At 31.5% G+C, this 20,575-nt stretch overlaps 1 protein-coding gene across 1 annotated transcript in view; it reads left to right on the plus strand.

Moving 5' to 3' along the window:
* Nucleotides 1-2,519, plus strand: part of LOC101512733 (putative phospholipid-transporting ATPase 9) — a 14,973-nt gene extending 12,454 nt beyond the window's left edge. The window contains exons 10-11 of the mRNA XM_012715742.3: nt 795-986; nt 1,811-2,519. Of these exons, the coding sequence (XP_012571196.1) occupies nt 795-986; nt 1,811-2,341 (723 nt within the window). The 3' untranslated portion in view covers nt 2,342-2,519. The remainder of the gene's footprint in view (nt 1-794; nt 987-1,810) is intronic.
* The last annotated feature ends 18,056 nt before the right edge of the window (nt 2,520-20,575 follow it).

The raw sequence follows: 20,575 nt of genomic DNA on the forward strand, positions 1-20,575 counted from the left end.
CCTGAGAAGAAAATATCGCTCTAATTTCTGGACCCATCCAAAGGCATCTTCCCCAGAAAAAACTGGAATTTCCAGTTTTCTCCACCTATCACGATTTCTATGTTGTGGGCGACTGTGGTGTTCTTTCTCGTTCTCATTTTCGTCTCCCATGGAAGCATTTTCTCCATTAATTCCTAATTTGGTTGCTATCGCCTCTAACAACGTCTCTGTCCTCCTCAATCGCGTCTCATTCATCTCTATACGATTGCGCATATCTTCTCGTTCTTGACGTAATTCTTCACGTTCTTGGGTCCAGTTTTCATCTTCTCTAGCCATCCTCCTCGTAACAACCATAAGCAAATTTGGCAGCAGCGTGTGAGATCCCAAACCCTCAGGCACCCAGAATTTGCTCTGATACGAGTGATAACACTGGTAATCAGAATTAAAGAAACGAAAGAATGAATCAAGAATCAATACCCTAACCCAGAATCAATGTGATTCTGATTAGGTTTTAGTATGGAACTTTATTGAATTGAATAGAATGGAAGGGATGAAGGAATTACAGAGGATCCCGCGATCCTGTTCTGGTTCCACAACCAGTGATAACTTTCCCAATCTCTAACTAACTCTCAATTAGAACTAACATTCTATTTATAGTATTCCTAACTGCTAACTGTTTTTGTACAGCTGTCAGAGAATTACAATTAGGAAGGTTTCAACCAAACCTTCCTATTCCCTCTTCTATATACATTTTTAATAATAGGCTTTGGCCTAATCATATCAGTTATCTAATATGTTGTTCACTCTTGCTGCAGATATGCTACTTTTTCTACAAGAATATTACATTTGGCTTCACTCTATTCTTATATGAGATGTATGCATCATTCTCTGGACAACCAGCATACAATGACTGGTTTTTATCATTCTATAGTGTTTTCTTTTCTTCACTTCCTGTAATTGCCCTTGGGGTCTTTGACCAGGATGTATCTGCCAAGTACTGTATCAAGGTAAGCTTACTATTAACAATTGAGAAACTGAAAATTTCACTGTTCTGTTATAAAATGCATTCTGGTTTATGAAAGAGAAGTCAGAACTCACAAAAACATTGCATTTACTTGTTTTAGCTTTTGAAAATAGTGTTTATTCAAAAAAATAAATAAATAAACTTTTAAAAAGAGTGCTTGACAATTTTTTTTTAAAATAGTGATTTTAAAGTAGTGTAAAAAACTGATTTATTTATTACATATTTTTTGTTTGGTTACAATTGCAAAAATCACTTTTATTTTATAATAATGTATAATAAAAATGAATTCTATTGAGGAAAACCTTATAAAACTTCTAGGGTGTTTTGTTTATGACAATGTGTATGATTGAATTGACATTGAGTTTGGCAAAATCACAGTATGCCATCTTGACTTTAGAAAAGCTACTCTTTGCACCTTCAACAAATGCACTAAGATTTTGATTAAAAATAAATAAATTATAATTTGAAGCTATTTTAAGTGACTTTTTAAATGGACTATGATTTTGACTACATTTTAAAATAAAAAGTGATTTTTATAATTGTAACCAAATTTAAAACATTTTGTTAAAAGATAAATAATTTTACATAAATTTAAAAATTAGTTTTTATCACATCTATTAAACTGGGTTTAGAGTCAAAATCAATTTTACCTAACATCAACCAAACATAACTATATTTTCACTAAAATCACATTTGACAAAGACCAAACAAAAAATTAAACATATACAATATAAAATACTCTGGTTTAGATTTCTGTGATACGTGATGAGTGATGATGATTCCATGTTATTGTGTTCAATGTTGCAGTTTCCTATCTTATACCAAGAAGGTGTACAAAATATCCTATTTAGCTGGCGCCGAATTCTAAGCTGGATGCTCAATGGATTCGTCAGTGCCATAACGATATTCTTCTTCTGCACGAAAGCAATAGGGATTCAAGCCTTCGACGATAAAGGAAGAACTGCCGGAAAAGACATGCTAGGAGAAACCATGTATACATGTGTGGTTTGGGTAGTAAACTTGCAAATGGCGCTTACAGTCCGTTACTTCACCTTGGTACATCATGTTGTCATATGGGGTTCTATTGCTTTTTGGCATCTTTTTCTCTTTATTTATGGATCATTGCCTCCAAACATTTCCACAAATGCTTACAAAGTCTTTGTTGAGACTCTTGCTCCTTCTCCTTCGTTTTGGATCGTCGCATTATTTGCGGCGGTTTCTACATTAATACCGTTCCTTGCTTGCTCAACGGTTAAAATGTGGTTCTTTCCGAGGCATCATGAAAGGGTGCAATGGATGAGGTATCAGAGCAAGAATAATAATAATGATTCTGAATAGAAAATCATTGCTGCCAACAACTACTAACCTTAGTGAATGAATATATGTAATTTTGACATTTTTTGAAATGTAAAGGATGATGTAGTTGAGAATGGGAGATATTGTACATGTGTAGAATTTAAAAAGACTGGTCCCTCAATTTTAATTTAGGGTTAAATAAATTGTGAGTCTCTATAAATATTATTTTTTTTAATTTTAATTTTTTAAGTTTTTGGTATTTAAAAAAATTTATATTTAATTCAAAAAATCTAAATTTTTGTAGAAGAGATTCTTATAATATTATGAACATTTTAGTAAAAAAATAGTTTAAAATTTAAATGAGACTCATGAGTTATTTTAAAAGCAGACTAAAATCGAACTGTTATATTTATAGAGATTAAAAATTTATTTAACTATTTGTTTTATTACTATAACTAATTTAACTATATTTAGTTTAGAATAATTATTCAAAAAAAAATTATTAATAATAGGTAACAAAATTGAATCACTTTTAAAATGTAAATGTGAAGAATTTAGCACCCTTACTATCAACAAGCATATATGATTTTACTATCTAGTTTTTCTTTTAAATATTATTTTTAAACACTTGTTAATGTTTAAAAAGCAAAATATATTCGATAAGAGCTAAAATTTCTTTTGGTCAACAAATAGCACTCCCATTTAAAAATATGGATAGATCCATACAACTTTATTTCAAAATCCAATGAACGACATTTATCTTTTAACGCAATTCAATGGATTACTTATATTTATTTTAAAAATGTATACATTTAAGAAACTATCATTATATCTATTATTTCAAAAAGTATATTTTTTAAATAAAAAATGTTTCTTTGCACACAAATATATTGTTTGATTATTATAAATATGTTGTTCTAAAATAATTAATTCTTAAATTAATTTTATTTATTATTTAAAAAAAATCAATTTTTTGGTAAAAAACTATTTTAGAAAAAACTGATTAGTTTATTATCTTAAAATAAAAATATTATAATTAATTAATTATTGATAATAAGAGTTGGTGGATGGTGGCTGACCTACAGAGCTCCTTCGTCGACCACCGTGAGTCATCGGAGCTTCGTCTTTAACTATCATGGAGACTACCGAAACACCATCATCCAACGTTGTGAGTTATCTGTTTCCATCGTATGCCGCTGATAATCCTCAACAATCACCTGATTTTTAAATGAATAATAATTAAATTATTTATTTTTAAATACTAAAACAATATTTTTATTAAATAATAGAAATAATTTTTTTGTATTAATACATTAAAAACTGTTAACTTTGGTCCAAGAAAACAGCAGTTTTTTATTTCTGAAAAAAAAAAACACAGAAGTTAATTTTAAAAAAATCTGTAATAATTTTTTTATTTTTTATTTAGTAAATAAACGTTATATTCTTTTTGAATAAAAAACAATTTTTAAAATAATACAAAAATAGTTTTTTTGAAAATAAATTTTTCTTACAAAACCGTTTTAAAAAATAATAAACAAAGATTTTTTTTTTCATAATAAAATATATTATTATTGTAGATATTAATTTATTAAAATATTAAAAAAAAACTGTTAAGTGGGTTGGATGGATATCTATCTATTAAAATAGGATAATGGATGAAATGGATTATTTTTATTTTTGGTTGATGGATTTGATTGAATATTTTATAAAAAATTTATAGTGCATTGTATATGAATTAATGGATTGTTCTTATTCATCCATTATCATCCAAATCAAAATATATCTAATGCATCCATTTTGTCACCACTAGTCGCATCAAAGCCAATCTTGGTGTAAATCATCCCAATTTCATGCAGCACATTAACATATCGGCCAATATAAAAGATCACCTTTGATGAATAATGTGAAGAAACACTGACGAACACCACATCAAGACACTTGATGACATAAGTTGATATAGATGAGTGACATGAAAATTCATTTAATGTGATATCTAGATCATGTCAATTTTCAACTCGTCCTACTGAAGTCTTTAGTGAGATTAAGCTGAAGTTTCTTAAGCGCGGATTTAATATTTGCACACACGATGCAAAAATGGTTAATAATAACATTGTAAACTTTATTTATGCATAAGCTCATAATATAAAGTCTATATCGACTCCAAAACCAAATTATAGAACATAAAAAGGAGAGACTATCATTGATCTAAAATACCTTAATGACAAAAACCATATTAGAGACCTTAGGTGTCAAGCCTTTTATTAGTAGACCAGCTAGCATAAAGTCTATCTCTAAATGTTCATCATTCAACAACGATTATATGTATATTAATATTATTTATGTCACAATATAACTTGAGTGATATTTTAATATCTATTACTATATGCAACCAAGTGACATAAATAAATCAATCATTTAGTGAATTAAGATGTCCACTTTATGTAGACATCTAAAAGATCAGTCAAACACACTAATGATCTCCAAATTATAATATCTCTGATTTGTGAGCATAAACTCCATTGTTCTCTTTAACAATCTTTATGGTTGTCTTTGTTAACAATTCAAACATGAACTGCTCAAGTATATGCTAAATGATCTTATTATATAGGTCATTTATGGATGTGCATAAATAAGATCATACATAAGATTCACCTATAATAAAGTAGTGGAAAATACTTCATTCCTAAATTTCCAGATTTTTTATTGGTAAAAAATTGAGACTATAATAGTTTTCCTTTAGTGATTGAGGAAACCCTTAGAATATTATTTTTCATCTTTATTGATATTTGCATCTTTATTGATACAGCTCTTTCGTGATAACTTAATGATATTTTGAGAATGATATCGGGTTTCGTGCAAGAAGCCTATATTAGTATTGACTAATTAAAAAAAATCGATGTATCAAACTAAGAATATAAACTTGCTTCCACTGACCTTTTAATACCTACAATTCTCACAATAGTAACATCAAAACCAAATGAGATAAGTACCTAATGAGACTTATTAATAGATCAATTTGCAAAGCATTTCTTTTGTGTCTATTGACATAAAATTTCGTTTGCTTGCATCATATTCTTTCATTAATATTTTCATTTAGAAACATCGTATTGACATCTATCTTATGTAGCTCCAAAAAATCTTAATAAATAACTAGTTTCATGATTGTCCTACTAGAGTCTTTCAAGAATACAAATAGAATTTCTCTTTATAGGTCAATTATTTTTGACAGATAATACTCTTGTTCTTGAGGGTATTGAGTTTGAGCTTTGTAAATTAAACAACTTGATTAAGAGGAAGAACAATAATATCCTTATGAGAATCAAAATTTGCTACATTAATAATAACTATATGAAATGATTTTAAACCGATTATTCCTCACTCAATTGTATTCTTTTAATCACATCTCTCGTCCAAACTCAATATCCTCAAAGAATTTTCCATTATTGTCTCAACAAATCCTTTAATGTGGGATCAAAATTTATGTTTCTCAAACATTTTAATATTTGTAAATTGTCACAAGTCATAGCTAAATTTACTCTAACCATATGTAAATTTAAAAGACAAAATGAATCAATTGTTTCAAAATAAAACTAAAAAATATTTATAATTTGTTCGTAAAGAAAGTAAAACAAAATTTTATCAAAATATGATTCAAAATATAAGCAAGAAATGACAATCTATACCGACCTTTTATTTTCTAAATGGATGTATCTTTCAACATCATTAGATATTTGTCGGTTCATCCGTAATTTATTTATTCTTCTCTTTCGAGGTATTTTTCAAATGAATACTATTTTATTTTCTCTTGATTTACCATTGTCTTTCTTGTACACCTTATGAAATAATCTAACTTAAATGATTATTTTGAACTTTAAGAATTAATACTTAATTGTTTAAGGAGAATATCAAAAGCTAATGTTTTGAGCAAGTTACATGATAGTCGAAATTTTAGCATACTTGCAATATTAAATATTTATTAATGTGCTTCTTATATTTATTAGCTCTCCAATGAATGCTTTTTTTTGCTTTATTTATTTAAAATCACGTTAATTTAAGCAAATAGAATATGACAAAAAAAAATGTGTCATCTTAATTAACACCTCTAATACCTTTAAAATATTATACGTTATGATCAAATGACCTATGTGTTTTAGAGAAAATTTACTTTCTATACTTAATTCTCACTTTAGAAATACTAATTTGCCGTATGATAATTAGTTTCTCTATCCTTATATAAGATATAGATCCACCAAAGATTGATATTCTTCTTAATCCTAAAAATTAGAAACTTTTTGAATTAACGTTACTTCTAGTGGTATTTTTTTGCAATGATCAAACACTAACAATTAATATTGTCAAATAATAATTTCTAATAATCATTACATGTTTACCATCATAGGGTGAATTAAATTCAGTCAAATAATTAAAAGATTTAACTACACACAACACTTGTAGGCACATAAAAAATTAATTACAAAGATGTGCACAATTTTTCTTCATCTTTATTTGTAAATTAAAATACCAAAACAAGATATGAAACACCCTATTAATCCTCAATCTTTTGATTGGATGAATTAGCTACAACTAGTACTCTCAATGCAATGATCAAATATTAGTTATCAAGAGAATATTAGTTGACAATTGACATACTATGACATACTATTAGAGTAGATGGACTAAAATCAAAATGAAGTATATTTGTAAAGATAAAAAAACATATTTAGTTGACAATTGACATACTAGATCCGTTATTTTTCGTTTTCCGTTTCAAAGGTTTGGGTTTGATGGATATGAGGTTTAATTTGAATTTGATCCAATTTTCTTTGTTATTGGATTGAATAATTCAATAAATTTTTGGATTTACAGTTGAATTTGTTGTAATTAAATTAAATGATTAAATAAGAGAGAATGAAAAGGATGAGAGAGGAGAGAAGAATCTAAAAATAGAAAACAATTAGATGTTGATAGTACATGATAGATGTACATCTTGTATAGAAACAAAGATAAATGTTACATAATACAATACATTTTAAAATTAAAAATGTAAAGAATAAATATTTATATGTTTATAAATAAACAACACAAATTCTAAAATTCATAATTATCAAAAATTAAAGAATAAGATTTATATGATATACTATCAAATTCTATAATAAATTTTTATGTGTCTTATTTTTCAAAACAAAAATAATCAAAATACCCGTGAATCAAAACTGAATATTGTGAAAAAATTATTTTAATTTCCAAAAAAAGATACCAAATCACCCGATTCAAATCCAAATCTTTATAAAAAAATGCTACCTACACCCCCTAAATTACTACCCACAATCCCAATTTTTTTTTTTGAGAATAAAAAAACCCAAAATGCCTTGCTAGTGCTGCTGCTCTTTCAAATCCAGAATCGTACGTGAACTCGGAAACCCAGAACTGAGCTCACGTAGGGTGTACGTGAAATGAGTTCACTAGTGCTGCTGCTCTTGCTTACCTTTATGATAATCTTCGCGAAGCGAGCGTGCATCTGACAAGAACAATTTATGGGTATCTAACACTATTGCAGGTAAACTCTATGGTTGTTTATTGTGTTAATGCTTTCTATTTTTAATTATAAACTAATGAAATGTTATTATATATGTGCAGACGTGGGTCTATGAGCATTTCCCATCATTATGTGTAGATTGTTGTAGACTTTCTCCTAGTTATGTTGAGGACTACCCTAGAACACTTAGATGGAAGCTAAAAAGGTATAAGAGTTTGGTTCTTTCATTTAGGAAAGCTCTTGGCGAGATTAACGTTGATGAGGTCTGTTGGACACCATATGAGGAACATCGAGTGAAGCAACCATTTAAAGAGGTTTCTTTATTTCGAGGGTGAATACACTGGGGTCCAAAAATTATACTCATCTTCCAGATAGGGTATTGCGTCAATATGGTCATGTCCAAACCATTCCTGGCTCACCCTTAGAGATAGTAGGTCAGACGACCACACCGGATGAAATGAGCATTATATTTACGCATTACGTTGTGCATGTAGTGGATGCTGGAGCAGTTGTGCATGGACGTGCAATCTACTCGAACGATTATATAGACTGGTTTCACATAATTTATCATCCACACATCATTCATAGAGAACCATTCAATGAAGATCATTCGGGTGCAGAACCTGCCGCTCATGCAGCTGATGCCGCTCATGCCGTCGATGAAGCAGTTGACATAAAGGTGTATTAATTAAATTTATTACATAACATAATTAATTAGTCATATTTTATTTCAACTAAATTATTTAATTTATTTTTTAATACAACGTCGAACAATACATATTGCAAAAAAGCTTATTGGTCAGCCACTGGTATTTTCTGATGGCATCCCACTCGTCAATGAGTTAATTTTGATCAACTTAAATTAAATATCACAATTAATACCTGCACAAAATGACAGTTCTTAACAAATGCAATAACTATCATACGATGATTTTGTTAAGACAAATTCTCAAATTAAAGTTTTGATGAAAATAAACAAAGGTTAATTAAGAATGTTAATTATGATTCTAAAATATTATGTTAATTTACCTTGTGCTTTTGAGTGAATTAATTCAAAGATAGGAATCAAGCAAAACAAATAAATCAAATAAAAACTGAATAGATAAAGAAACAAGAATATTCTGGACATAACGGAGAATGATCTCCACGATCAAGACTGATCATCACAACCTTAAGATCAATCAATCTCCACTATTTCAAAGAAGTATTTGCCTATGAATTTTATACTAAGGCTATTAGTACATGGCAAGGAACAAATAGGATCCATTTAAGTCAAAGAAGGCTTTCAAATCATTAAGATAAAAGGTCTCAAATCAAGCTAGTTAAAACAAGTCTGAATCTTCTTCAGCCAAACTGTCAAGAAATTTAATCAATCTTGATCTGTACAAGACATCATGAAGTCCACCAGAATAATCAAAATTGAACCTCTAGATTGATCATGAATCTCCAGAAAGTTCAAACTGACAATTCCAGATTGATAATCAATCTCCGTTTCTGCAGAAATTCAACATCGATCTCCTTATTTCTGCAGAAGTTCATCATCATTCTCCAAACTGTTTTGGACATAATCAAGGCTCCAGATCGGAGATATAACATCAACAATTACATATGAAGCTTCAAGGATCATTAAACACAAAGGAATTCTGATCAAGGACGAATGAAACAACACCGGTCAAGCAGGATTTAAAAATTTTCGAAGGCTGGAATATTTTTAATCATATATAATGGTTTTGGTCAAAACTGACAAAACACTACCAACAACTCTTTTGACCATTATTAAATGCTCCAAACGCCTATAAAAGAAAGGCCAATGCCCAAGAAAAATGCAGAAGTTCAAGTGCTATCAAGTCTCATAAATCAGTCACATTCACGTACTTGAAATTCTCATTTTCACAAGAAAGAAGTAATTATGAATATTTATATCCTACTGGATTATTACTACTGAATTCTTTGTATTGAATCGAATCTCAAACAAGAGTTGAGACATCTCAGATTCTATCAGACAATCTCATCATTATTGTAAAACTCAAACTATAAGAGTTTAAGTATAGTTTGAATAGATTGTAACAAATCCTATCAAGGTTGATAGGTGATTAATTTGATTTCTTGGTGGAAAGCAATAGAGCTTGTAACAGATCAAGGTTGATCTAAGCTAGGTGCTGTAAAATCAAGAAGGTTCTTTGTTTTGAAATATTTAGTGGAAAATCTCACAATTGTGAGGACTAGACGTAGCCCAAGTTGGGTGAACCAGGATACATCTTTGTGTGGTATTATCTCTCTTATCTCTTTATTTATTAAGCTTGATTGATTAATTAAGATAAAGCATAAACTGAATTTTTGTTTTTAAGCTAACCAAGATCGTTCTCCGCCTTTTGGTAAAAACCAAGAACGTTCTTCGTTTTCTGTTTTCTTAACCAAGATCATTCTTCAGTTAAATCTTTAAACTTTGTCAGGAATTTTTAAGTAGATACATTTACAATTCAAACCCCATTCCTTGTAAATCAACATTACTACTTCAATTGGCATCATATCTCGGTCTCTAGAAAGATTAAAAACACCTAACAAGTACTAGAGAAAAGCTATAGAAGAAAACCTGTCGAAATCTAAATACATTCTTGAAGGAGGATCTTCAAACAGTCCATCGTACTTTGATGGATCTGATTATTATTTCTGGAAAAATAAGATGCAACTGTTTTTGAAATCTCAAGATACATGGATGTGGCGCATCATTACATATGGAGATTTCATACCAAGAGTTGATCAAAATGACTCAACCTCTACTGCGAAGAAAGAAGAAGATTGGACAACTGATGATAAAACTAAGGTACTCCTAAACTCTAAAGCTCAATTATTCTTATCATATGCCTTAAGTAGGGAAGAAAGTGAAAGAGTAGATGAATGCAAAACTGCAAAAGAAGTATGGGATACACTGCAAACTCATCATGAAGGAACGCGCCATGTCAAAGAAACTAGGATAGACATTGACATAAGGAAATTCGAAGTGTTCGAAATGCAAGAAGGAGAAACTATTGATGAAATGTACTCAAGGGTCACAACAATAGTAAGTGAAATGTGTTCTCTTGGCAAAGCTTACACAGTACAAGAAAGAGTAAGAAAAATCATGAGGTGTCTTCCAATCATATGGAGACCAATGGTAACAGCTATAAGTCAAGCCAATAATCTTGAATCACTTCCCCTGGAAGAATTAATTAAAACCTTAAGGGCACATGAAGTATTGCTGCAAGAAGACAAATCAGTCAAGAAAGGAAATGCAATAACACTAAAAGCATCTCAAGAAAACATCACAATACAAATAGAGGAGGAACCAGAAGAAACTGAGCAAGAAGGATACAGAGAATAATTAGAAGAAGAGATCAAATTAAAAAGGGATTTCAAAACAAAAATCCTAAAACAGAAGTGGACAAAAGCCAAGTCACATGCTTTGGATGTAATAAATTACGACATTACAAAGAAATCAATGTTGGTAACATGGGATGATTCAGAAAAATCAGAAACTGAAGAAGGTGAGGAAGCCAACATATGCTTGATGACAAAAACAGAAGAAGATGAGGTAATAAATCCTGAACCTTGTTATTTATGGGAACAAATGGGAAAAGAATTTGATAACTTGTTAAATGATTCAAATCTCCTTATTAAAAAATGTAGTTCTTTGAAAGAACAATTTCATAAAGAAAAAGACGAAAGTCAAGCTAGAAATAATGTTCTCAAGAATATCATTCAAGAATTAAAAGAAACACAACAACAAAATTTTGAAAATAAAAAAGGTCAAGAACGTTCTGCAAAGAAAACGGAGAATGTTCTCCTTAAAACTGAAAATGAACTTCTTAAAATTAATTTGTTAAATTTCATTAAAGCCATTGAATCTTTTCAAAAAATCATGGGATCTCAAATAGGAATCTTTGATAAAGCTGGTCTTGATTTTAATCAAAATCAAAAAACAAAAATGTATGAAAACTTTTTTGTTCCAGAAAGAAAGGAAGAAAAATGTAAAACTAGATGCTCATACTGTAAAAAACTTGGACATCTGAAATTTGCTTGCTATTTTAGAAAAAGAGATGAAAAGATTAAAGGCAAAAAGTTTATTAAAAGGGAAGATCGTTCTGCTAAACCAGTACTGAAAAATCTACAAAAAGGAGAGCATTCTCCAGATTGCTTCCAAAACAGAGAACGTTTTGAAACAAGAGCTGAAGTTTCTCCAGAAAATCTGGAAAAAGGAGAACGATCTGAAACTACTTCAAAATCAAGTTTAAAACCTTTTGAAACCCAGATTATAAAATCAATTCCAAGATCAAGAATAAAATGTTCACATTGTCTCAAAACATGTCATGAAAAATCGATGTGCTATCTTAAGAAGAAAGAAATCTTGAAAACTAACTCTCAAGGACCCAAAACAAAATGGGTACCTAAGGTTGAGATAACATCTTATACATGTTGGATTTTAAAATATAAAGAGAAATCTTTGGTTCTTGGACAATGGATGTTCAAGACACATGAAATGAGATAAAAACTACTTTATGACCTTCTTCAAGAAGGATGGAGGATCGGTTACCTCTGGGAACAACAACCAAGCTCAAATTAAAGGTAAAGTAATTATTGGTAAGACAAACTCTGCTCAGATAACTGATTTTCAATATGTTGAAGGCTTAAAACACAATCTTTTAAGCATAAGTCAGCTTTGTGACAATGGTTGTGAAGTTATCTTCAAACCAAAGGTATGTGAAATCAGAAAAACTGAAACTGGAGAAATTATGTTTTTTGGAAATAGAAAGAAAAATTTATGTCAATCTTGAAGAACTACCTGATGAATCCTGTTTTATGTCAATCAATAAAGATTAATGGATATGGCATAAAAGAGCTGGACACATAAGTATGAAAACAATTTCAAAAATCTCAAAGATAGATCTTGTTGGAGGATTACCCAAACTCAGTTTTGATAAAGATAAAATATGTGAAGAATGTGCAAAAGGAAAGCAAGTCAAGAGTAGTTTTCATTCAAAAGATTTTGTAACCACAAACAGAACTCTTAAACTACTTCACATGGATTTATTTGGGCCAATCAAAACAACAAGTTTATGAGGAATGAAATATGGTTTTGTTATTGTTGACGATTTCTCAAGATTCATTTGGGTATTATTTTTAAAACAAAAAGATGATGCATTTGATGCATTTAAAATATTTTGCAAAAAGGTACAAAATGAAAAAAGAATCCAACATCATTTCTGTAATAAGTGACCATAGAGGAGAATTCGTAAATGTTTCTTTTAAAACCTTCTTTGATGAAATTGGTATTTCTCACAATCTATCATGTGCAAGAACTCCACAACAAAATGGAGTTGTTGAATAGAAAAATAGAACATTACAAGAAATGGCAAGAACAATCTTGGAAGATTCTAATGTTGAAAGGTATTTTTGGGCTGAAGCCATTAACACTTCGTGTTATATCCTAAACCGTGTATCTATAAGAAAAATCATTAACAAAATCCCATATGAAATCTGGAAAAATAGAAAACCAAACATTTCTTACTTTCACATTTTTGGTTGTTATTGTTATATTTTGAAAAACAAAGATGTCATTGGAAAATTTGATGCAAAATCAGATAAAGCAATCTTCCTTGGTTACTCAACTGATTCTAAAGGCTATAGATTATTTAATCTAAGAACTAAAGTTGTAGAAATTTGTATGCTCATATTATTTGATGAGTTTGATGACTTGGATATAAGTAAAAATGATGAGGAGGAAGAAATTCAAACTGGCTTACAACAGCAAGATAGTCTGCAGGAAACAGAGATTGATAAACAATCTCCGTTTCATTCTCCACCAAAAGGCTGGAGAACTATTGAAGATCATCCTCAAACTCAAATCTCTGGAGACACAATTGACATGATTCGAAGAAAAAAATCATTCAAAAATGATGAAAACAACATGGCAATGATATCTCAGATTGAACCAAAATCAATTAAAGAAGCCATAATTGATCAATCTTGGATTGAAGCCATGAAGGAAGAACTGCTGCAGTTTGAAAAAAATGAAGTCTAGACCTTGGTACCTGATCCACTAGATCAAACAATCATTGGTACACGATGGATTTACATGAATAAACTAGATGAAGAAGGAAAAGTTATAAGGAACAAAGCAAGATTAGTTGCTCAAGGCTACAATCAACAAGAAGGTATAGATTACGATGAAGCTTTTGCTCCGGTTGTAAGGTTAGAAGCTATTTGTATACTCCTTGCATATGCATCCCATAAGCTTATTAAATTGTTTCAAATGGATGTTAAAAGTGCATTTTTAAATGGATTCTTAAATGAACAAATTTATGCGAAATAACCTCCAGGATTTGAAAATCAATCAAAACCAAATCATGTTTTCAAACTTACCAAAGCTCTATATGGTTTAAAACAAGCACCAAGAGCTTGGTATGAACGGTTAAGTTCATTCGTAATTAAAAATGGATTTTCAAGAGGAAAAATTGACACCATATTATTTAAGAAAATGGAGAAGAATGATTTACTTATTGTTCAAGTATATGTTGATGATATCATTTTCGGATTAACAAATGAAAAAATGTGTGAAGGATTTTCAAAACTCATGCAAAGTAAATTTGAAATGAGCATGATGGGAGAATTAAGGTATTTTCTTGGATTACAAATTAAACAATATGAAAAAGGTATTTTTATCTGTCAAGAAAAATACATTAAAGATCTGTTGGTCAAATACAAAATGAATTAATCAAAAATCATGTCTACTCCCATGCATCCATCATCTTTGGAAAAAGATGAAAATGGTAAATTTGTTTCTGAAAAAGAATATTGAGGAATGATAGGCTCTTTGCTTTACTTAAATGTCAGCAGGCTTGATATAGTATTTGCAGTGGGATTATGCACTTGATTTCAATCAGCACCAAAAGAAACTCATTTAACAGCATAAAAACGAATTTTTAGATATCTTGTTGGAATCACCAATATTGGTCTTTGGTATAGAAAATGTTTGCATTTTGATCTTATAGCGTATTTTGATGCTGATTATGCTGGAGATAAAATCGAAAGAAAAAGCACAAGTGGAGCATGTCAGTTCTTAGGTGAAGCATTGATAAGCTGGTCTTGCAGAAAACAAAACACAATAGCATTATCAACCACTGAAGCTGAATATGTCTCAGCAGCAAACTGTTGCTCACAAGTTCTTTGGATTAAAATTCAACTCGAAGACTACTCAATAAGTTATTCAAGTATTCCAATTTACTATGATAACACTAGTGCAATCAATTTATCTAAAAATCCAATACAACACTCCAGATCAAAACACATTGAAATAAAGCATTATTTTATTCGTGATCATGTCAACAAGAAAGATATTGAATTAATATTTGTTGATACTCAAAATCAACTTGCTGACATTTTTGCAAAGCCTCTTGTCGAGGATAGTTTCAATTTGATCAAAGAAAAACTAAAAATTACGAAAAATTATGGTTAAAATCTGCTTCTGCAGAAAACGTAGAACGTTAATCAATCTCCGTTTTTCCAGACATCAGTCTCCGTTTTTCAACCAACATTCTCCTATGCGTCATCACTTTCTCTCTCAAACGAAAAAGGGAAATGTTGGCATTTAATGCATGTGTCTCTTTGTCTGCAAAAGAGAATTGACACAAGCATTCCCTCCCCCAAACTTTCTCCTCCTTCCCAAGGTTCATATAATCATTGTTTTTTCTCTTCAAAATCAAAAATCTGATTGACAACTAAACCACTCCATTTTCCTGAGTGACAACTAAACCACTCCATCTTCCTTTTCCTAAAAAACAACAAACAATGTCAAAACTCTCTCACTCAAAAACTCTTCTCAAACCATAACAATGGCGCACACGAAGACCTCAGCACGCCAGAATGCATATCCTTACTCACCATCCTCATCATCTCCATCCTTTGACTCCATACAATGTTCACCTTCTCCACCACCACGACCAACTCCACCACAAATTTCCTCTGATACCACTTTTTCAGACTATCTCTCATCTTCCCCAGAGAAAAACCCTAATCCTATCAATCCAAATCATCTGTCCACTGTTCTTCCACCACTCTATACATGTCCCCCTCCTAATCTCGTTCAAGTTCCTCCACACCTACGAAACCCCACAATACCAAAAAGAAGTTCTATGCGTGTGCAATCAAGCATTGAAACTTCAACTTCCTCTACCCTAAAACCACTATACTTCATCATCTCCGATTTCGAGATAGATGACTCATTTGAGACTCCTCTTCTGACAACTGCTACAGAGAAAGCATAAACCCCAACAAAATCAACTAAACCTATCACTCCATCAAAATCTTCATTCTCCTCCGAGCCTTCTCAATCAACTCCTCCAAATCAAAAAAGGAGATTGATCAATGAAATCTTCTCCTCTCTACAAAAACCATATAAGTCTTCCTCTCAATCCAAAAAACCAACGCCACATTCTATGAAAACAAAAACCACCATGACCATTGCACAATTCCTGGCTAGGAAAAATCTCAGAAATCCCCAAAATACGAAAACACATGCACCCAAAGAGAACTTCAAATCCATTGAACCCGCCTCTGCAGAACATTATCCGTTACCACAATGTTCCTCAGCCCTAACTCCAGAACCTTCTCTACATCAAGAACGTTCTCTAGTTCGTTCTCCCTTTCCTTCTCAAAATCAAGAACGTTCTCCTACTCAACCACCTTCTTCTTCACATAATCAAGAACATTCTCCAATCCCAGAAACTTCTCCAATTCATACACTTTCTCCCTCACCAAAATCCAAACGTTCTCCTACTCAAGAATGTTCATGTTCATCCACATCTAAATCATCTCTGGAACCATCTCCACCCTCCAAAATGTCAAAACCAAACACACTTCCTCTTATTTCATCCAAAAACTCAAAAAATTCAAAAACAAATGGGCTCAACGCCCTATTGGAATAGGAAGAGTTTTTGTCTTTGACAAACTCATAGTCGATGGTAATGTTGTCCAGCATCATACTGATGCTCTAGGATGAACCTCTTTTTTACAATCATCTGAGCATTACTATCCAAATTTTGGACGAGCTTTCTACTGCAATGCTAAAACCTTTTTCCGATAAATCTCTCATCATATCCAATATTAAAGGAATCGAGATAAGGTTGACTCAAGATATACTAGCCTCCATCCTCCAACTTCCTACAAAAGGCCCTTCCATTTTTGGCAGCAAATGGTACTCAACTTTGAACCTCAATAAGACTGAAGTACTCTCTCATTTGTTTCAAGAAGGGTCTACTCGCTACCTATCCACATATCTCAAGCCTCTTCCTAAAGTATTCAACAACATGAGTTAACATACTCTCTTTCCTCACTGTGGAAGCCATGAGTATGTCTCTGCAAATGATGCTCTGATCATTTATCACCTCCTTAATTGTAAGCGCCTTAACCTTCCTCGTGTTATCGTTCAACCTATGATCTGCGCTGCCACTAAAGATTACAAGAAAAATATTGTTCCTTATGGAATGATATTAACTAAAATCTTTAGGCACTTTGACATTCCACTCTCCAATGAAAAATCCCTCATAAAAATCTTGAAATTGTCCACAAAAAACCTCTCCCACATGCGCAAAATGTTCTCCGAACAACCTACCCTCACTACTTCTTCTTTTCCAACTTCACTGAAGAGAAAACGCTCGACAAGAAGAAGAACAACCACCATACTTGTCACCTCAAACATATGAGCCCTCAGAAGATGCAGTAACTGAAACTGCACAAGAACGTTCTCCAGAAAAAATTCTCAATCCATCAACTTTCTCCGTTTTCCCTCGGCCATCCACATTATCCTCCACAGATTTGTCTCATACTCCCAAATACTTCACTCTCCTCCTCATGACTTTGGTACCTTATTACCCAATCGTCATGTAACTACCATGTCTCCACTCTTTGTTTCCCCACAAAAAAACGAGCTCCTCCATCTTCGGAGTAAGCTAGTTTTTAATATTTCTAGATACTCCTGGCCCATCCGTAAGACACCCAACATCATCTGACCCTTTGCCTTCCGTAGCAACCTCCTTTGCCACTATTCCATCAATTACCATTTCGCCCATTCCATCCAACACAATTGTTGTTGCCACCTCTCAACCGTCCACTCACCTCTATACTCCTCCTCGTATAGTTGAACCCTCAAACTTTGATATTATGGATGCTCTTCAGACTATCATGGCACGCTAGCTTCAACAGGATCAGTAGACCACTCTGTTGAGAACATGACTCACATAACAACTAACTCCTAAACTGGGAATCGCTCCTCCTCCACTACATCATGTTCCCCCTCCTCCGCAAGTTCCTAACCCAAAAAAATCCTCCTTTTCTGAAAGATCTTCTCTGTCACTTGATTCTTAGGATCTTTATGCTCCTTCCTTTTTGTATGACAAAGGAGGATAATTAAGATAATTTTTATTCTGCTTTTAGAAATCCTTTTTGTATCTAGGATTCTCTAATTGTGCTAAAAGCAAATTGATGTTTTGTATTTCAATGAAATTAATGAAATAACAACTTATGTCAAAATTCTATGCATATTTAAATTTCTGTCAAAATCAATTACTACATTAATTGAGGGGGATTTGTTAAGCTCTTCAAAATTGATATTGGAATTAGAATTGAAATCTAAATTGACATGTATGTCATCATCAAAAAGGGGGAGTTTGTTAAGACAAACTCTCGAATTAAATTTTTGATGAAAATAAACAAATGTTAATTAAGAATGTTAATTATGATTCTAAAAACTTATGTTAATTTAACTTGTGCTTTTGAGTGAATTAATTCAAAGATAGGAAACAAGCAAAACAAAGAAATCAGATAAAAACTGAACAGATAAAGAAACAAGAATATTCTGGACAAAACATATAATGATCTCTAGGATCAAGACTAATCATCACAGCCTCAAGATCAAACAATCTCCACTATTACAAAGAAGTATTTGCCTCTGAATTTTATACTAAGGCTATCAGTACATGGCAAAAAACAAATAGGATCCATTTCAATCAAAAAAGGCTTTCGAATCATTAAGATAAAAGGTCTCGAATCAAGTTAGTTGAAACAAGTCTGAATCTTCTTCAGCCAAACTGTCAAGAAAGTTAATCATTCTTGATCTGTACAAGACATCATGAAGTCATCTAGAATGATCCAAACTGAACCTCCAGATTGATCATCAATCTCCAGAAATTTCAAACTGACAGTTCCAGATTGATAATCAATCTCCGTTTATGCAAAAATTCAACATCGATCTCCTTATTTCTGCAGAAGTTCATCATTATTCTCCAAGCTGTTTTGGACAGAATCAAGGCTCCATATCGAAGATATAACATCAACAATTACATATGAAGCTTCAAGGATCATTAAACAAAAAGGAATTTTGATCAAGGACGAATGAAACAACACCAGTCAAACAAGATTTAAAAATGTCCAAAGGCTGGAATATTTTTAATCATAAATACTGGTTTTGATCAAAACTAACAGAGTACTACCAACAACTCTTTTGACCATTATTAAATGCTCCAAACGCCTATAAAAGAAAGGCCAATGCTCGAGAAAAATGCAGAAGTTCAAGTGCTATCAACTCTCATAAATCATTCACATTCACATACTTGAAATTCTCATTTTCACAAGAAAGAATCAATTCTGAATATTTATATCCTACTGGATTATTATTACTGAATTCTTTGTAAAGAATCGAATCTCAAACAAGAGTTGAGACATCTTAGATTCTATCAAACAATCTCATCATTATTGTAAAACTCAAACTATAAGAGTTTAAGTATAGTTTGAATAGATCATCTCGAGTATCAAACATTATACTAGTGCTAAACACATCAGTCAAATTGACCATAACAGGTCCACCTCTGTTGTTCATTGCGTTGTCAATTTCAGGTTCAACACCTTCATTCATTACATCAAAATTAGATTCCAAATCAACATACATTTCGTCGAAATCACGTTTCAAACCAACATACATATCCTCAAAATTAGGTCCCAAACCTTCATACATTTTGTCACTATTTTCTCCCCCTTGGTCCATTTATCTGCATCCAAAAAGGAACACAAAAATTTCAGGATTATGCAATGTTGATACGTAAACTCAATTCACGTAAGTATACGTGAACTCAGTTCACTTACATTTACTAAATTTTAATTCACGTAAACGTACGTGAACTGCGTTCACGTAAACTTACGTGAATTGAGTTCACGTATCACCTGTGATACTCAAACTCCATTAATTATGCAATCTTAAATCACGTATGTTTATGTGAATTTAAGATCACGTAAATCCTGATATTTATACAATTTTACAGTGTACATGAACTCAGTTCACGTAATGTTACAACGTATGTGAACTGAGTTCACATAATGTTACAACGTATGTGAATTAAATTCACATAAAATCTCCAAATTTAGAAGAAAAAAAACACGAACTCCAAAACATAACAACAAACATACCTTCTTGGGTCACTTTAACCACAATGTGAAGATGAAATTGATGGGTGTAAATTATGAGTGAGTGATGTGAGTTTTGAATGATTATGAGTTATGATGGATGAGTTATGGTGATTTTGTGATATTAGAGTTATGAGATGTTAAGAATGGTGATGAAGGGAGAAATGAAGTTAAAGAATACTATAATATGAAAGAGTATTTTTGGTATTTTATTTTTATTTTTTAAAAAGAGAGGTGTGGGTAGTAAAGTG

This window comes from Cicer arietinum, chromosome 5 (genome assembly GCF_000331145.2).
Source record: "Cicer arietinum cultivar CDC Frontier isolate Library 1 chromosome 5, Cicar.CDCFrontier_v2.0, whole genome shotgun sequence".
Classification (NCBI taxonomy): domain Eukaryota; kingdom Viridiplantae; phylum Streptophyta; class Magnoliopsida; order Fabales; family Fabaceae; genus Cicer; species Cicer arietinum.